The sequence below is a fragment of the Carassius carassius genome, chromosome 30 (genome assembly GCF_963082965.1).
Source record: "Carassius carassius chromosome 30, fCarCar2.1, whole genome shotgun sequence".
Classification (NCBI taxonomy): Eukaryota; Metazoa; Chordata; class Actinopteri; order Cypriniformes; family Cyprinidae; genus Carassius; species Carassius carassius.
This window is the reverse complement of record NC_081784.1, coordinates 29,073,672-29,087,232: the sequence shown is the minus strand read 5'-3', so window position 1 is coordinate 29,087,232 and position 13,561 is coordinate 29,073,672. Positions and strand designations below refer to the sequence as shown.

The 13,561-nt window shown below is 39.0% G+C and overlaps 1 protein-coding gene across 1 annotated transcript; it reads right to left on the bottom strand.

The window, feature by feature from the left end:
- Nucleotides 1-608: 608 nt before the first annotated feature.
- prokr1b (prokineticin receptor 1b) lies at nt 609-9,994 on the bottom strand. The gene is made up of 3 exons (XM_059518376.1): nt 9,755-9,994; nt 7,906-8,492; nt 609-2,038 (listed from the first exon to the last, which is right to left on the bottom strand). The coding sequence occupies exons 2-3, from the start codon at nt 8,373-8,375 to the stop codon at nt 1,321-1,323; spliced, it is 1,188 nt and encodes a 395-aa protein (XP_059374359.1). The 5' UTR covers nt 8,376-8,492; nt 9,755-9,994; the 3' UTR covers nt 609-1,320.
- Nucleotides 9,995-13,561: the final 3,567 nt, after the last annotated feature.

The window sequence follows — 13,561 nt, the reverse complement described above, 5'->3', positions numbered from 1 at the left end:
GCATCATTGCAAATCTATGATAAACACATTGTTACAATTGTTCATGGGAATTGTTGGTTGGTTTTCTCTCTCTCTCTCTCTCTCTCTCTCTCTCTCTCTGTGTGTGTGTGTGTGTGTGTGTTATCTCTTTTTAAAATTCAAAGAAATACAGTTTAGATGAGAGCTAAATGGTGGGTAAATGGTGTCAACATTTTGATGGCTTGACTTAATTGGACACAGCCAAATGAACTGATGACAGATTAACTGCTATATAAAATAAAAATAAGAAAAGAAACAATTGTTTTGTGTAAGTTGCATTAAAATTCAATGCTATAATGCAAAGTAAATATGAAACAGATCTGATCCAGATTTAGACACTATGAGCTTTTATTACACTGGTGCCCACAATTCATATTATGATTCAAAAATTCAAATTATGAGTTTGAGTTTTGACAGAATCTATAAATTATGCATGAACTGTCCTTGGACCTTAGATAAATACTCTGCTATAAAGAGCGAGCAGAAATATAACATGTAGGTTATGTGAGATTGAACATCCTGACATTACCTCTAAACTGATCGATATGACTCTACATTTCGAGGACTCTAAATGACCCATGGATTGATTCTCAGGTTCTACTTTATTTGGCTAGAATGCATGCAGATACTGTACCAACCAACACAAAAGACAGCAAAACAACCACATTTCAGAACCAAGTAAAGATACACTTTTACATATAAAACATCCACTGATAAAGGACCTCACTAATCAGACTGGTTTTTAAATAATCTATATTATGTAACAGTAAACTAATGAGTGGTGGTTCAATGAGGCCATACATTTATTTGTACAAATACTTCTGAAAACGATTGTATTTTGTTATTTTCAACAATCGAGCACTGCAGTTTTGTAAAAATCCCACTCATTTTATTCATAGAGAAATTGATTTTTAACGATACAATATGAACTTTCCATATGAAAATTTTTCATTTTTAATGTAAATAACTACACTACCCATAATACAGAATAAACCCTTCACCATTCAGAGAAGGCTGTTACCATGACAACATAGATCTGCAATTAAAAAGTTTCAGCATACTGAACCATTCTCACAAAGCATTGCAAAAGGTGTTGATTCTCCTGACACATGTTTAAATGACTGGATCAAAATATTTTGCCAAAAAATGTTTCTATACTTATAACCAATTAGTTCTATACTGAACCATTGCTTTGCCATTCTCAATGCTTTAAGGGATGAGTTACACATTACTAAAATATAACATCTGCCAGGCGATATTCATCTGCAGAACCACACCCATAAGCAACATCATCAGTTCACTTTAATCATCTGTAATATGGGTGACGTGAAAACCACTCAGCTCGACTCCTTTTCTACATTTGGTGAGCTGGGGATTGATGTCTGTCTCATCTGTGCTCTTCCTGGAGGTGTAGGTGGATTTCCAGCGAAGGAGAACGATCCTTTTGAAATATTTGACAGTGTTGTTCTTTACACTGACAAAGCAGAATGTGTTGATCATGCTGTTGCTCATGGCGATGCATTCGATAATGTAGAAAGCCACAAGGGAGTTCCTCTCTCGGGAGATGAGCGTGGGGTAGAAATCACGCAGGATGGTGTAGCCATAGTATGGAGCCCAGCAGAGGATGTATGCTGTGAGAATGCCTATCAGCACCATGACAGTTTTCCTCCGGCAGCGCAGACGTTTGCGGATCTGCTCAGTTTGGAAACCTGGCACACTCTTGAACCAGAGCTCTCTCGAAATGCTTAGATAGCACAGGGCCATGGTGAGCACTGGGCCCACAAACTCCACGGCAAAGATAAACAGGAAATATGAGCGATAGTACAGCTGCTGGTCCACCGTCCAGATCTGGGCACAGAAGGTCTTGCTTCGGTTGGATCCATTGGGGACTTTGGTTGCGGACGCGAAGTAAGCAGAGGGAATGGAAATGAGCACTGGGACAATCCATACCCCAGTTATGAGACAGTATGCTGTCTGGTGCTTCATTCTGGGCCTCAAGGGATGAATGATGGCCATATACCTAAACACAACAATGACAATTAGTGGGATTCAATTCAATTTCCTTTCTCTATGGGGCAAATTCACTATAAACCTTCTTTTTAAACACTTAGAATCATGTTGAACCAGGTATGTCTAAACAGTCTGCACTGGTTTAGTGCTGTGCCATGCACATTTACATTCAGTCATAGTCACTGTTTTCGGCACAGTCATGATATGTGAGTTTAGATGTCAGTGGTTGATGCCAAGTAGTGGTGGTTGACAACAATGTAATATTTTAGAGTACTTTATTTTTTGAAAATTTTTACTTTTTACTTCACTACATCACAAAGCATAATATCATACTTTTTACTCCAATATATTTTAAAACAAGAAGTTGTTCCTAGATATTTTTAACTTAAAATATAACCATCCCCATTTGAAGACACAAGATCGTTCTCTCAGTAATGAGCTGATTTTAAGGTTGTGGCTTGAGGGGCGTTACATCTCCATTCCCTTCTTCATTCAGTCTCACTAACCTGTGTTGACAGAGGTCTGTCAAGGGAAAGTCAATGGGTTTTCTAAGGAAAACTGTAGCTTGGAAACGACATACAGGACTACCCAAAGGGAATCCCATGTATGGGCACCTGGTACATTACAGGGGGTGACAAAGGCATACGACACAAGTACAGAACCTGGCAAGAGACTCCTCAGCAGAGTCTGAGTGCCACAGGGTGCTGGGGGAAATCGAACAGATTTCACCCTACAGGGGAACTATACTAGAAGAAGATAAAGCATACATATCCTCCAACCAGAAGAATGGCACTGCAAGGGAGAAACTGAGCCAATCCTCCCACAAATTACCCGTTTAAACCCAACACATGGGAAGAAACTGGTGCAACTCTGAGATTTTAGAATTTCGCAGAAGTATTAGGTGTCACCCAGTCCAGAGCTCTTCATATGTCTTTCTAGAGCGGTGTTGTGTGCTAATGCCCAGGAAAAGGCCAAACTCTGATTGGAATGAGCTCTCATCCTTAAAGGGGGGAGGAGTGGTGGGAACTTTGGGTATCCTCAGAGGTCTTCTCGCTGAGTAGAACATCAATCAATAAACAGACTCCACTTCAGAGCATAAGCCTGCCTAGTAGAGGGGGCTCTAGTCTGTCGTAGTACCGGTGACAAGCCTGTGAAATCTACCACGTCCCATCCAGAATCCAAACATGCTGGTTTCAGAGATAGGTATACAGCTGCCAGATGGTGCCCTGCCCCAGAAAAAAAGGGTCTTTCTTCAGTGGAATTCTCCAGGGACGGCTGTCACGAGAACATGAGGTTGGTCTGTGTATGTGCAAGGAAACTCACTGGGGAGTCAAAGGGAGGATTCCGGGGAAGCAAACAGATTTTCCTGTGCTTCCCCGAATCAACTGCAAATTAGCTGAACTACCTGGGGAGGGAAAGCTGTCATGAGAGTGCTTTGGCTGCATGTTTGAGCTCCCCCGAAACATGAATGGCACACAGTGATTTGAACTGCATCGGCCTCCAAAGGAGAAGGAGGGCAAAATGTGACATGCATGAGAGCGTACTCCCCCTTGATGGTTGATGTATGCAACTGTCACAGTTTTGTGTGACGGACAAGTACATGCTTGCCCTGTAGCAGTGGTTGAATCCAGCAATTAGTACTGCCAGCAACTCGAGGCAATTAATATGCCACTGCAGGGCATTTAATTGCCCAGCCCATCTTTGAGGCATCTGTTATAATAACAATATGCCTCGACACTTGCTCCAAGGGCACCCCCACCCAAAGAAAAGCAAGGTCTGTCCAGGGTCTGAAAAGACAACGAAAAATTGATGAAACAATCACCCGATGCATGCTGCAGTGCCATGCCCATCTCGAGACTCAGCTGTGCAGCCAGTGCTGAAGCAGTCTCATATGTAGCAATCCGAGTGGTGTTTTCCAGCTAGGCGATGGAGGTGCAATTGCCGGGGGGTGCTCAGCAAAATCTTCACCATCAGATGATAAAAGCTCCTCCTCTGATGCTACCATAGACATCTTATGCTCATCTGTAGCTATCTGTAGGACCGGCACCTTCACCCAGGGGCTCAACAGCACTACGTTGCTTAAAACAGCTAAGACCAGCCAACCAGCATAGGTTGGTTTTAGTTGTTGTTTCAACACTGGGGAAAAACCACACTCTTCATGTGATATAGATTAACTATATTAATGTCACAATGTCACCCGTTCCCTCAGCCACACACTTTGCACACAACCACTCCAATTCACCTGACTTTTAACTCACCTCACCTGTTTCACCTCATTATCCACCACATATAAGTGTATAAGCAATAAACTTAACTGTTGGATTTAACTTCTCTGACTTGGCCTCCTGTTTGATGACCATTAAATTATATAAATATAAAAAACATACAGAGCCATTTTTGCTGCCTACAATTTAGAATTACTTGAATTTTGATTATTCTAAATGCGTTTTAATTGACTAAATCATGTAGTGTATGTGTACACTTTCTCTGTATGTTTTTTTTTAAGATGTGCAAGCACTTGTTTGGACATGAGCAAAGTGGAGTTTTAGGAGTTTAACTTGCAAGCACCAGACCATGGATTTGTCAAACCTTCTTTCTTTCAGTCTGTGTTCTTCCGACTTTATTCTCATGGTAAGTAACGAATATGCTTTGGGGAGTATGAGTATACATTTTAATTTGGAAATGTAGTGGAGTAAAATTAAAAGTTGACAGAAATATAAAAACTGAAGTAAATTTTATATTCTCCCAAAAAGTACTCAAGTACTGCAAATATTATTAATTCGTTAAATTACACCACTGCTTATTTGGAGATCAACATATTAAATATCTGCACTAATTGACACTAAATGACCAGTCTGACTAGTACTGGCTAGAATAAATAATACACATGGTTCATTGATCAGTACTTTTTACTTTTCATACTTAAAGGGTTAGTTCACCCAAAAATGTAAATGATGTCATTAATGACTCACCCTCATGTCGTTCCAAACCCGTAAGACCTCTGTTCATCTTCGGAACACAGGTTAAGATATTTTGGATTTAGTCTGAGAGCTTTCTGTCCCTCCATTGAAAATGTATGTACGGTATACTGTCCATGTCCAGAAAGGTAATAAAAAAATAATCAAAGTAGACCATGTGACATCAGAGGGTCTGTTAGAATTTGTTGAAGCATCAAAAATACATTTTGGCCCTAAAAAAAGGAAAATGACGACTTTATTCAGCATTGTCTTCTCTTCTGGGTCTGTTGTGAGTGCGACAGCTGTGACTGTTGAAGTACGATCCTGCTGACGTGTTATCTTTGTTATTGGGCGCACCAGAAAACACTTCAGCAGTGTCATACATCAACAGAGTCGTGAACGCACTCACAACAGACCCGAAAAAGAAGACCATGCAGAATAAATTAGTCTTTTTTTTTTTTTTTTTACCAAATTGTATTTTCGATGCTTCAAAAAATTCTATCTGACCCTCTGATGTCACATGGACTACTTTGATTATGTTTTTCTTACCTCTCTGGACATGGACAGTATACCGTAAACACATTTTCAATGGAGGGACAAAAAGCTCTCGGACTAAATCTAAAATATCTTAAACTTTGTTCCGAAGAAGAACTGAGGACTTACAGGTTTGGAACGACATGAGGTTGAGTTATTAATGACATTATTTTAATTTTTGGATGAACTAATCCTTTAAGTGCACTAAAGCAAGTAGTTTTGTCCTTTAACAACATTTTATTATCTTATCTGTACTCTAAGTTAATGTTAAATGGTAATGTTGTTTCCCACCCATGGATATAATAAAGGGTGGAGTAATGTCTGTAAAATATGCCAAATGCAGGTATGTACTGTATATTAACATTATTGCCACCTTTGCACTACATGGTGATTCATGACTCATATTTATGAGTCTTGTGTGAATCCTGAATTTCCCTGAAGTTCAAAAGTTGTTTGGCTTTAAAAAGATAAAATGCTTCTGACATCTAGCTGATGTAGAAATAGTACAGAATCCGTAATGTAGTCTTTATTCTCTTATTTTAGCAAAATTGTAGTTCTCTGGTATAGGACAGTCAATCATTAATATTGTCAATATTTCCACATATTTGATTCCATCTCAAGTTGTTTGAGTAGGCTTAAGTAAAGAGCACATACTTGTTGTTTCCTCTGGCAATATTTTATACCTTCATAGGGAAAGGTTGATAAAAAAGCCCACAAAGAGATTTTAAACAGTTTCTTGAGTGCCCGAAGAGATCCACTCACATTATTAAAGAAATATTCCAAGCAGTCCTACATATGTCACCATTAGCACCGTCTCTACATTCTGACATGGGTCTAGAGATTTTATTGAATAAAACATAGTTCAGACTCAAAGTTCTGAATGGATGTGACGTGTTCGAAGCTATTAAACACACAGCTGTGACAACACATTTGAAAAGTTTGGTCACACTTTCTATGAAGCCTGTATAATGTTTTATAAAGCTGTATTGTAATAGATGTATAATTCCTCATAAAATACTTAGTAGAACAATACACAGTAGTACATTATGAAGGATCAAATTAATTATTTTTGGTAAGAGTATGATGATTTTTAACCATTTAAGTCATCAATAAATTAGTCTCATATCTTGACATAAGGATCTGCACAGTTTCTTACTACATCTTATGAGTGGTTAGGAGTGTTTGTTACATGCGAAACAATAAAATATGCTTTGAGGATATTAAAATTAGTAATGTTCATAGAAATTGTGTCATAACCCATTTATGATATCTTAAGGATGTTTTAAAGAATACTTAACTAGGTTACATTACTCAAAGCAAAGACCACTAATAAATATTACCACATTATGAAGCCAAGAAGACCGGTAATGGATTGTATCTCATGACGCAGTGTGATACAGTGCAGATCTTGAACAATGCAATGTCATATAAGGCTTGTAATACATTTTGCATACATTATAATGCCTTAAGAATACCAATATAATGCATTACAAATAAAGGCTTCACATAAACTATAACCAAAAGTTAATCTAAAAATTTACATTTCATCATTATTTACTCACTTTAATGTTGTTCCAAACCTATATGCTGTTTTTGTTTAAAACTTTGACATCAAGCCTGGAATGGTGCATTTTAATGAATGCAGATGTGAATGAGATTTCAGACTTTGGAAGAAGGGAAGATTGTTGGCGAATAAAAGCATACATTTTGGTTTCCTTATGACACAAAACTATTTTATGACATCAGAAGACAGCATACTCATGAACACGGACCACACAAAGTTTTTAAGCTATTTATGTGCTGCTCTTATGAAGTTTTACACCTTGAAAAAGAGCTGCATAATGATTCTTTAAAAAATCTCCTTTTATGAGCAACACTAACAAAAAAAAACACATGGTTTTAGAAAAAACTGCAAACATGAGACAAATTATATTCTGGGGCTGATCCATTGTTCTACAACTGTAAAAAGCTTTTAGCTAGGCTAATGATTTATTTTGTATTGTTCATTGTGAATTTTACTTTAGGGTAAATAACTCAAAGCCTCTCAAATGAGGTATTGCTTTAATTTACTGCTTTCAGGCTGAAGCCTTGTAACCTTTATATGTTTTCAAGTACAGCTAGTGAAGACGTTCACTTGATTTGTTGCCAATAACGGATGATGCACAGTGGATTATTAAATCATACTCAATTACTGGAAAGCTTTTGTTGAAAAGTAGGAAACATTTTCTCACAATCACCTATTTGAGCAGTACATAGTAAAGTGCTTTGTTTAGGAACTTCAATGCATAATGCATGAATCTGAAAGTCAACAATATTTTGCCCAAGGCTTTCCTTTTCCTCTCAACTGTCTAGTGGGACTGAGGTACGATATCTAAATCACACCAACCTGTCAATGGCGATGGCCAGTAAGGCATTGGTAGACACATAGAGAGACACAGTCCTTAGGTAGTTGACGGAGGCACACAACACTTTGCCATGATCCCAGGAGAGCTGCTTGACCACGTAATAATCCACCAAGAAAGGGCAGCAGACCACAGCTACTATGAAGTCAGAGATGGCCAGGTTGGCGATCAGCAGGTTGGTGAGGTTCCTGAGTTTCTTGTATCGGGCCAGAGTGGCTATGAAGAGTAAGTTGCCGAAGCCGCACACCAGAATGATGCAGACGAGCACGGCTCCGATGACGATGGTGGCCACGAAGTAGGCCAGTCCTTGCGTGGTGTCCGGCATCTCATCTGCAGGAACACCATAGTCCATGTCGTAGAAGTCTGTGTAAGTGTCGTGAACGTCTAGAACGGGCACCTGACTATGAGGGTTCACAAAGACGGCTGCCAAGTGACTGATGTTTGCGTCCTCCATGGCAGAGGATTCAAGAGAAGCTAGTGGGCGCTGCTGATTTCTGATAGGTTTCTGGTGTCGAAAAGTTCACTTATCTTTTTCTAACAGTCAATGGTCATGGCTCAGGAATGTTCTTGTCTTGGTTTCAGATTGCATTTCCAGTAGAATATAGCAGGAGACAAGCCACATATGAAACACAAAACATAAACACTGAAATGTTTTCATGATAACTGAAAAATATTGTGGAAAAATAATATTATCTCTATCTGAGTTTAAAAAGCAGTTCACTCAAAAATAAAACATGCCACTGAGAAAGAGTCTTATTCAAAAGAAAATCTGTTTACAAAAGCATTTGAATTAACTCATCAACTCATTTAATAACTATAATTTCTGTTTTACATATTGAGCAAACACATGGCTTCAGAAGAACAAACTATATAGTTTTTATGATGCCTTTAGTTTCTTGAAAGCCTCTTTTGCCCCTCACTATAACCGTATAACAAAGTGAAAAGATTATTATTCACAGTTTCATCTTTTGTGTTCAAAGAAAGAAAGTCATTTCAAGTTTTAGAAGGGCATGGGGGTGAGTAGAAAATAATAAATAATGATCTTTAGAAAATAATAAATAAATCAATCAATAAAGCGGCAATAATATTATACATCATTTGCAAAGTAAAAACTTTTGGATTGTAAAATACTCCATTTTGAAAATGTCTCTCTCTCTTTAAACAGATCAAGTTCTTGCAATAAGAGACTTTGACTATATACTGTACATTCAATATTAAAAGAGTGTGATGTTTATTTCAAAGCAGAAATAAATTTAATTTTCCATTATTAAGCATTTTGCCGTCCTGGCACCACCACAACATGCAATATCCTATAAACATTCTGCTTTCACTTTATATGAAACATGCATAAACAGTGTATTAAAAGGTATTCAAACTGCCTTATGATACATAATGTAATGCTTTATATATTTTCATAAATAATTGTAACTACGGTCTTAATACATCATATTTTCATAGCTTTTAAATGATAAATAGTATGATGCATTATAACAGATGATATAAGGATTTTGTCATGATGCACCATATGCTTTAATGGTATAATCAGAAGGGGTATCATGATGTACATAGTCGTTCTTTCAATTTTAGTTTTCTTGAAATAAAAATAAATAAATCTGACTTCTGCCCTTTCACTTAATTGCATTAGAGACGTTTATGCTGCAAGCTGTTCTTGAAGTAAAATAGCACTAATAGAAATCAATACTTAAAAATATTACACAGTTTGAGAGGCAACAATTACAACTAAACATTTAGCACTTTGTCCAACATGAAATATGAATATGACCCTGTGCCAAACGATGAAGTTTCCTTATCCCGTGTTGTGAATAAACTTACCGACTTTCAGGAGTTGAGAGACGCGTGTCATGTCGCCGGAGATGTGATGTCTCATCTGTGTAATCTACATACAGATGCGTGCAGCGCGCGAGTCCTTCACACACATCAGCATGCTCTCTCCCTCTTGTGGCAAATGTTAAAGTCAGATCATTGACGTCTTCAGTCCTCGAGCCCGGGTTCCTCCCAGTTGTTCTCTGTGCAGGTGTGACGTATCTTTCACTAAGGTCGCGCAAATCCAAGAGCCTCTGCAATATGGCAAATTACATCAGCTGCATACAGTTCTTCAGTTAAAAGCGCAGTTTGCAATTAGTTTGCTCGTTCTCTGCCGTCTGACCTTTGCGATCTTGCGATCTTGCGATCTGATCGCAACCTTTTTATTAGTCATCTGCTGGGAACCTAAACAATGCAACCTGACTATTCAACATTTTTCTAATAATATTAGATTTTTTTGAACAAATAAAGGATGTTACAAACCAATCATTTCTTCTTAGACTAAGCAGTGATCATCAGTTCTTCTGACATTAAACTGAAGTAGTCAAACTACTGGGAAACGTTGTAACACCGAGTTACAATGTGATATTTTTTTTTTTTTTAATGAAAGACTATGAGAATAAAAGGTGAGTAAAGTCTGAGAGTCAGTGTTCAATGTTCAGAAATTATTATTGCAAGAAATGCAAATCATTTTGGCTTGTGTATTTGTCTCCTGTTCTGTCACTGTGAAGGACTCCCAGATCGCAGACCAACACTGAATCAACGCTGAATCAGTGTTAATGCATCAACCAAATTATCATTGAATCAATGTTTAACATACATTTTTCGTCAGATTTGCTCCCTCAAATAATGTTATTTCAATGATAAAAAATAGATGAAGATGGTCATAAAAATCTACATTTCTTCAGTTTAAATAAAACCATTGATTTTAATCTTTTCAATCAGAGAACATGCAGAACTGCCGTTAATATGGTTTTGAATCAAAAAGTCACTCAAAGTACACAACATCCTTCAGTTTAGATGCAAATATTTATTTTTGCCCCAACACAAATATAGAATTCTCACAATTCTTTAGGTAATTCGTTAAATGTATGTAAATTATACATGATTTTATATATATATATATATATATATATATATATATATATATATATATATATAAACAGGGCTCAGCTAATATATTTTTCTGTTGATGCGTGTGCATTCTGGATTCCCAGACATAAAAAACGTGGACAAACCATGCACTCTTGTTCATGGCTGTAGCCAGGCTTTGAAAATTAGTGAGGTCCAGGGGGTTGTGGAAGTGTGCTATAATAATCCCTATAAATACAAATGTAATGCCACACCAGCAGAGGAAGACCTCGCCCGAGTACTGACTGTGTTCCGCTCCCTCTGCTTCACCTGTCACTTCCTGTTTGGTAGACATTTAAGCGTGGCCGGAGCCACGAGTACTTTGCGAAGTATTGCCAGCCTGTCTGCCTTACCGAGCGTTCTTCCCATTGCCATAGTTTGCCTTATTGTGTATGATCTTTGCCTGGTTTCCCTGTTTCTGCCTTTTGGATTTGCCCACTGTCTTGTTGTTTGGATTGGACTGCCTATCTGTGTACGTGCCTCTGCCTTCTACGTTTATGATTATCTGCCTACTGTTTTGGATTTGTCTGCTGTGGATGTTATTAAAAAACTGCACATGGATTCTAACGCCGCCTCCGCGTCATTACATAATACTTCGCCACCAAAGAATCCAGCAGAAGTAACGAATCTACAGGCCGCGTTCGCTTATCAGAGCGACGTTCTCAAGGAGTACCGTGACCAACTGGCTAAAGCTCAAGTGGCTAACGACTATCTCACTCAGTATCTACGATCGCTACCACCACCTATGCCCATAAAGGTCAATTTTGCTCTTCCTGACAAATTCAACGGTTCTGCTGAACAATGTAAAGGTTTCATTCGGCAAGTTGAGATCTTTCTCATGCATCAAGGGAGTAACTTTGACTCTGATGAGAAAAAGTGTGCTTTCCTCATGTCATTGTTAACGGGCAAAGCGATCGAGTGGGCCGCAGCAGTTTGGGAAACTGACCGTCTGTTTCAAACATCCTATCCATATTTCATAAAACAACTCAGAGATGTGTTTGAATACCCGACAGGGGGTAAGGATTTATCCACTCGTCTAATGCAACTCACTCAAGGCCGCAAATCGGCCGCTGAACATGCTATCGAGTTCAGAACAATTGCTGCTCAGAGTGGGTGGAACGACGTAGCGCTCAAGGCCATGTTTCGTCACAGTTTAAGTCTGGAGCTACAGGCTGAGCTCGCTTGTAAAGGTGAGGACTATACCTTCTCTGATTATGTCACGTTGGCTATCAAGATCGATAACCTCATTCGCACTCACCGCCCTCAAATCAAGTCAACGAACGTCATGCATATCCCCCAAGTTACACAGATGTCCGAATCAAGTCATGTCAATGATCATGCCAAATCTGAACCCATGCAACTAGGAGTGACAAGGTTGTCATCTGAAGAGAGATCGAGACGAGTCACCCAGAATCTATGTTTCTACTGTGGTAGTGCAGCCCATCACAACGCAATGTGTCCACTCAAGGCTTAGAGAGACTTCACTGACAACAGCCGGGTGAGTGTTGAACATATTCCCATTCGCAATGTTAAATCTCTCACTACCATTATCAAGATGACTACTGAAAACGACTCGTTTGAATTCACAGCGCTGATTGACTCTGGCTCAGCATTAAACCTCATTCATCAGGACCTTGTTACAACCTACCACATCCCCGTACTACCATGTGACCCACCTATCAAGGTGAATGCTGTGAATAACAAACCCATTGGAAGGGGCATAACTCAACAAACACAACCCATAAAGATGCAGATAGGCCTCTTTCACCAAGAAACTATCACCTTCTATGTCATTGACTCTCCATGCCATGAAATCATCCTTGGATATCCCTGGTTATCTGTTCACGACCCAGCCATTTCCTGGCAGAGTGGTGAGATCAAACATTGGTCAAGATTCTGTTTCTCCAAGTGTCTGAATAACGTCCTTTCTAAGCCTTGTCTCACTACCAGCATCGAAAGTCCAGAGTGGTGAAGAGAAGTGCCTATAACCTCATCAGGATCAAGGCGGGTGATGAATGGAAGACTGCATTTAGGACCACTAAGGGTCACTATGAGTACCAGGTTATGCCGTATGGGCTGGCCAGTGCACCTGCGGTATTCCAGTCATTCATGAATGAGATTTTCAAAGACCTCTTGAACAAATTTGTAGTAGCTTACATTGATGATATCTATTCCAAGTCTGAAGAGGAACACAAGGGTCATGTCAGAACAGTACTTACCAGGCTGTTAGAGAATCAACTCTATGTCAAGGCAGAGAAATGTGAATTCCATGTAAAATGGACCTCTTTCCTAGGCTACAACGTCAGCCATCAAGGTGTAAGTGGACCAATCCAAGATCAAGGCAGTCACTGAATGGCCAAGACCCACCACTGTGAAGGAGCTTCAACGCTTTCTGGGATTTGCAAATTTCTACCGACGTTTCATAAGGAACTACAGCATCACAGCAGCACTTTTGATGTCACTATTGAAAGGTAAACCATCCAAGTTGAAATGGACTGATCGAGCTATGCAAGCATTCTCTGACCTCAAGAACAGCTTTTCCACTGCACCCATCTTGAAACGCCCTGACCCCAACTTGCCATATGTACTGGAGGTTGATGCCTCCGACTGTGGGATAGGTGCAGTGCTCTCCCAACGCCACATGAACAACCAGGCAAGCTTTTCCCCTGTGCTTACTTTTCAAGG

Excerpts from the sequence above, each read along its gene's own strand:
- prokr1b (XM_059518376.1), bottom strand. The coding sequence starts at position 8,375 with ATGGAGGACGCAAACATCAGTCACTTGGCAGCCGTCTTTGTGAACCCT. Across the intron at positions 2,039-7,905 it reads CTGGCCATCGCCATTGACAG|GTATATGGCCATCATTCATC; the intron begins GTTGGTGTGATT and ends TGTTGTGTTTAG.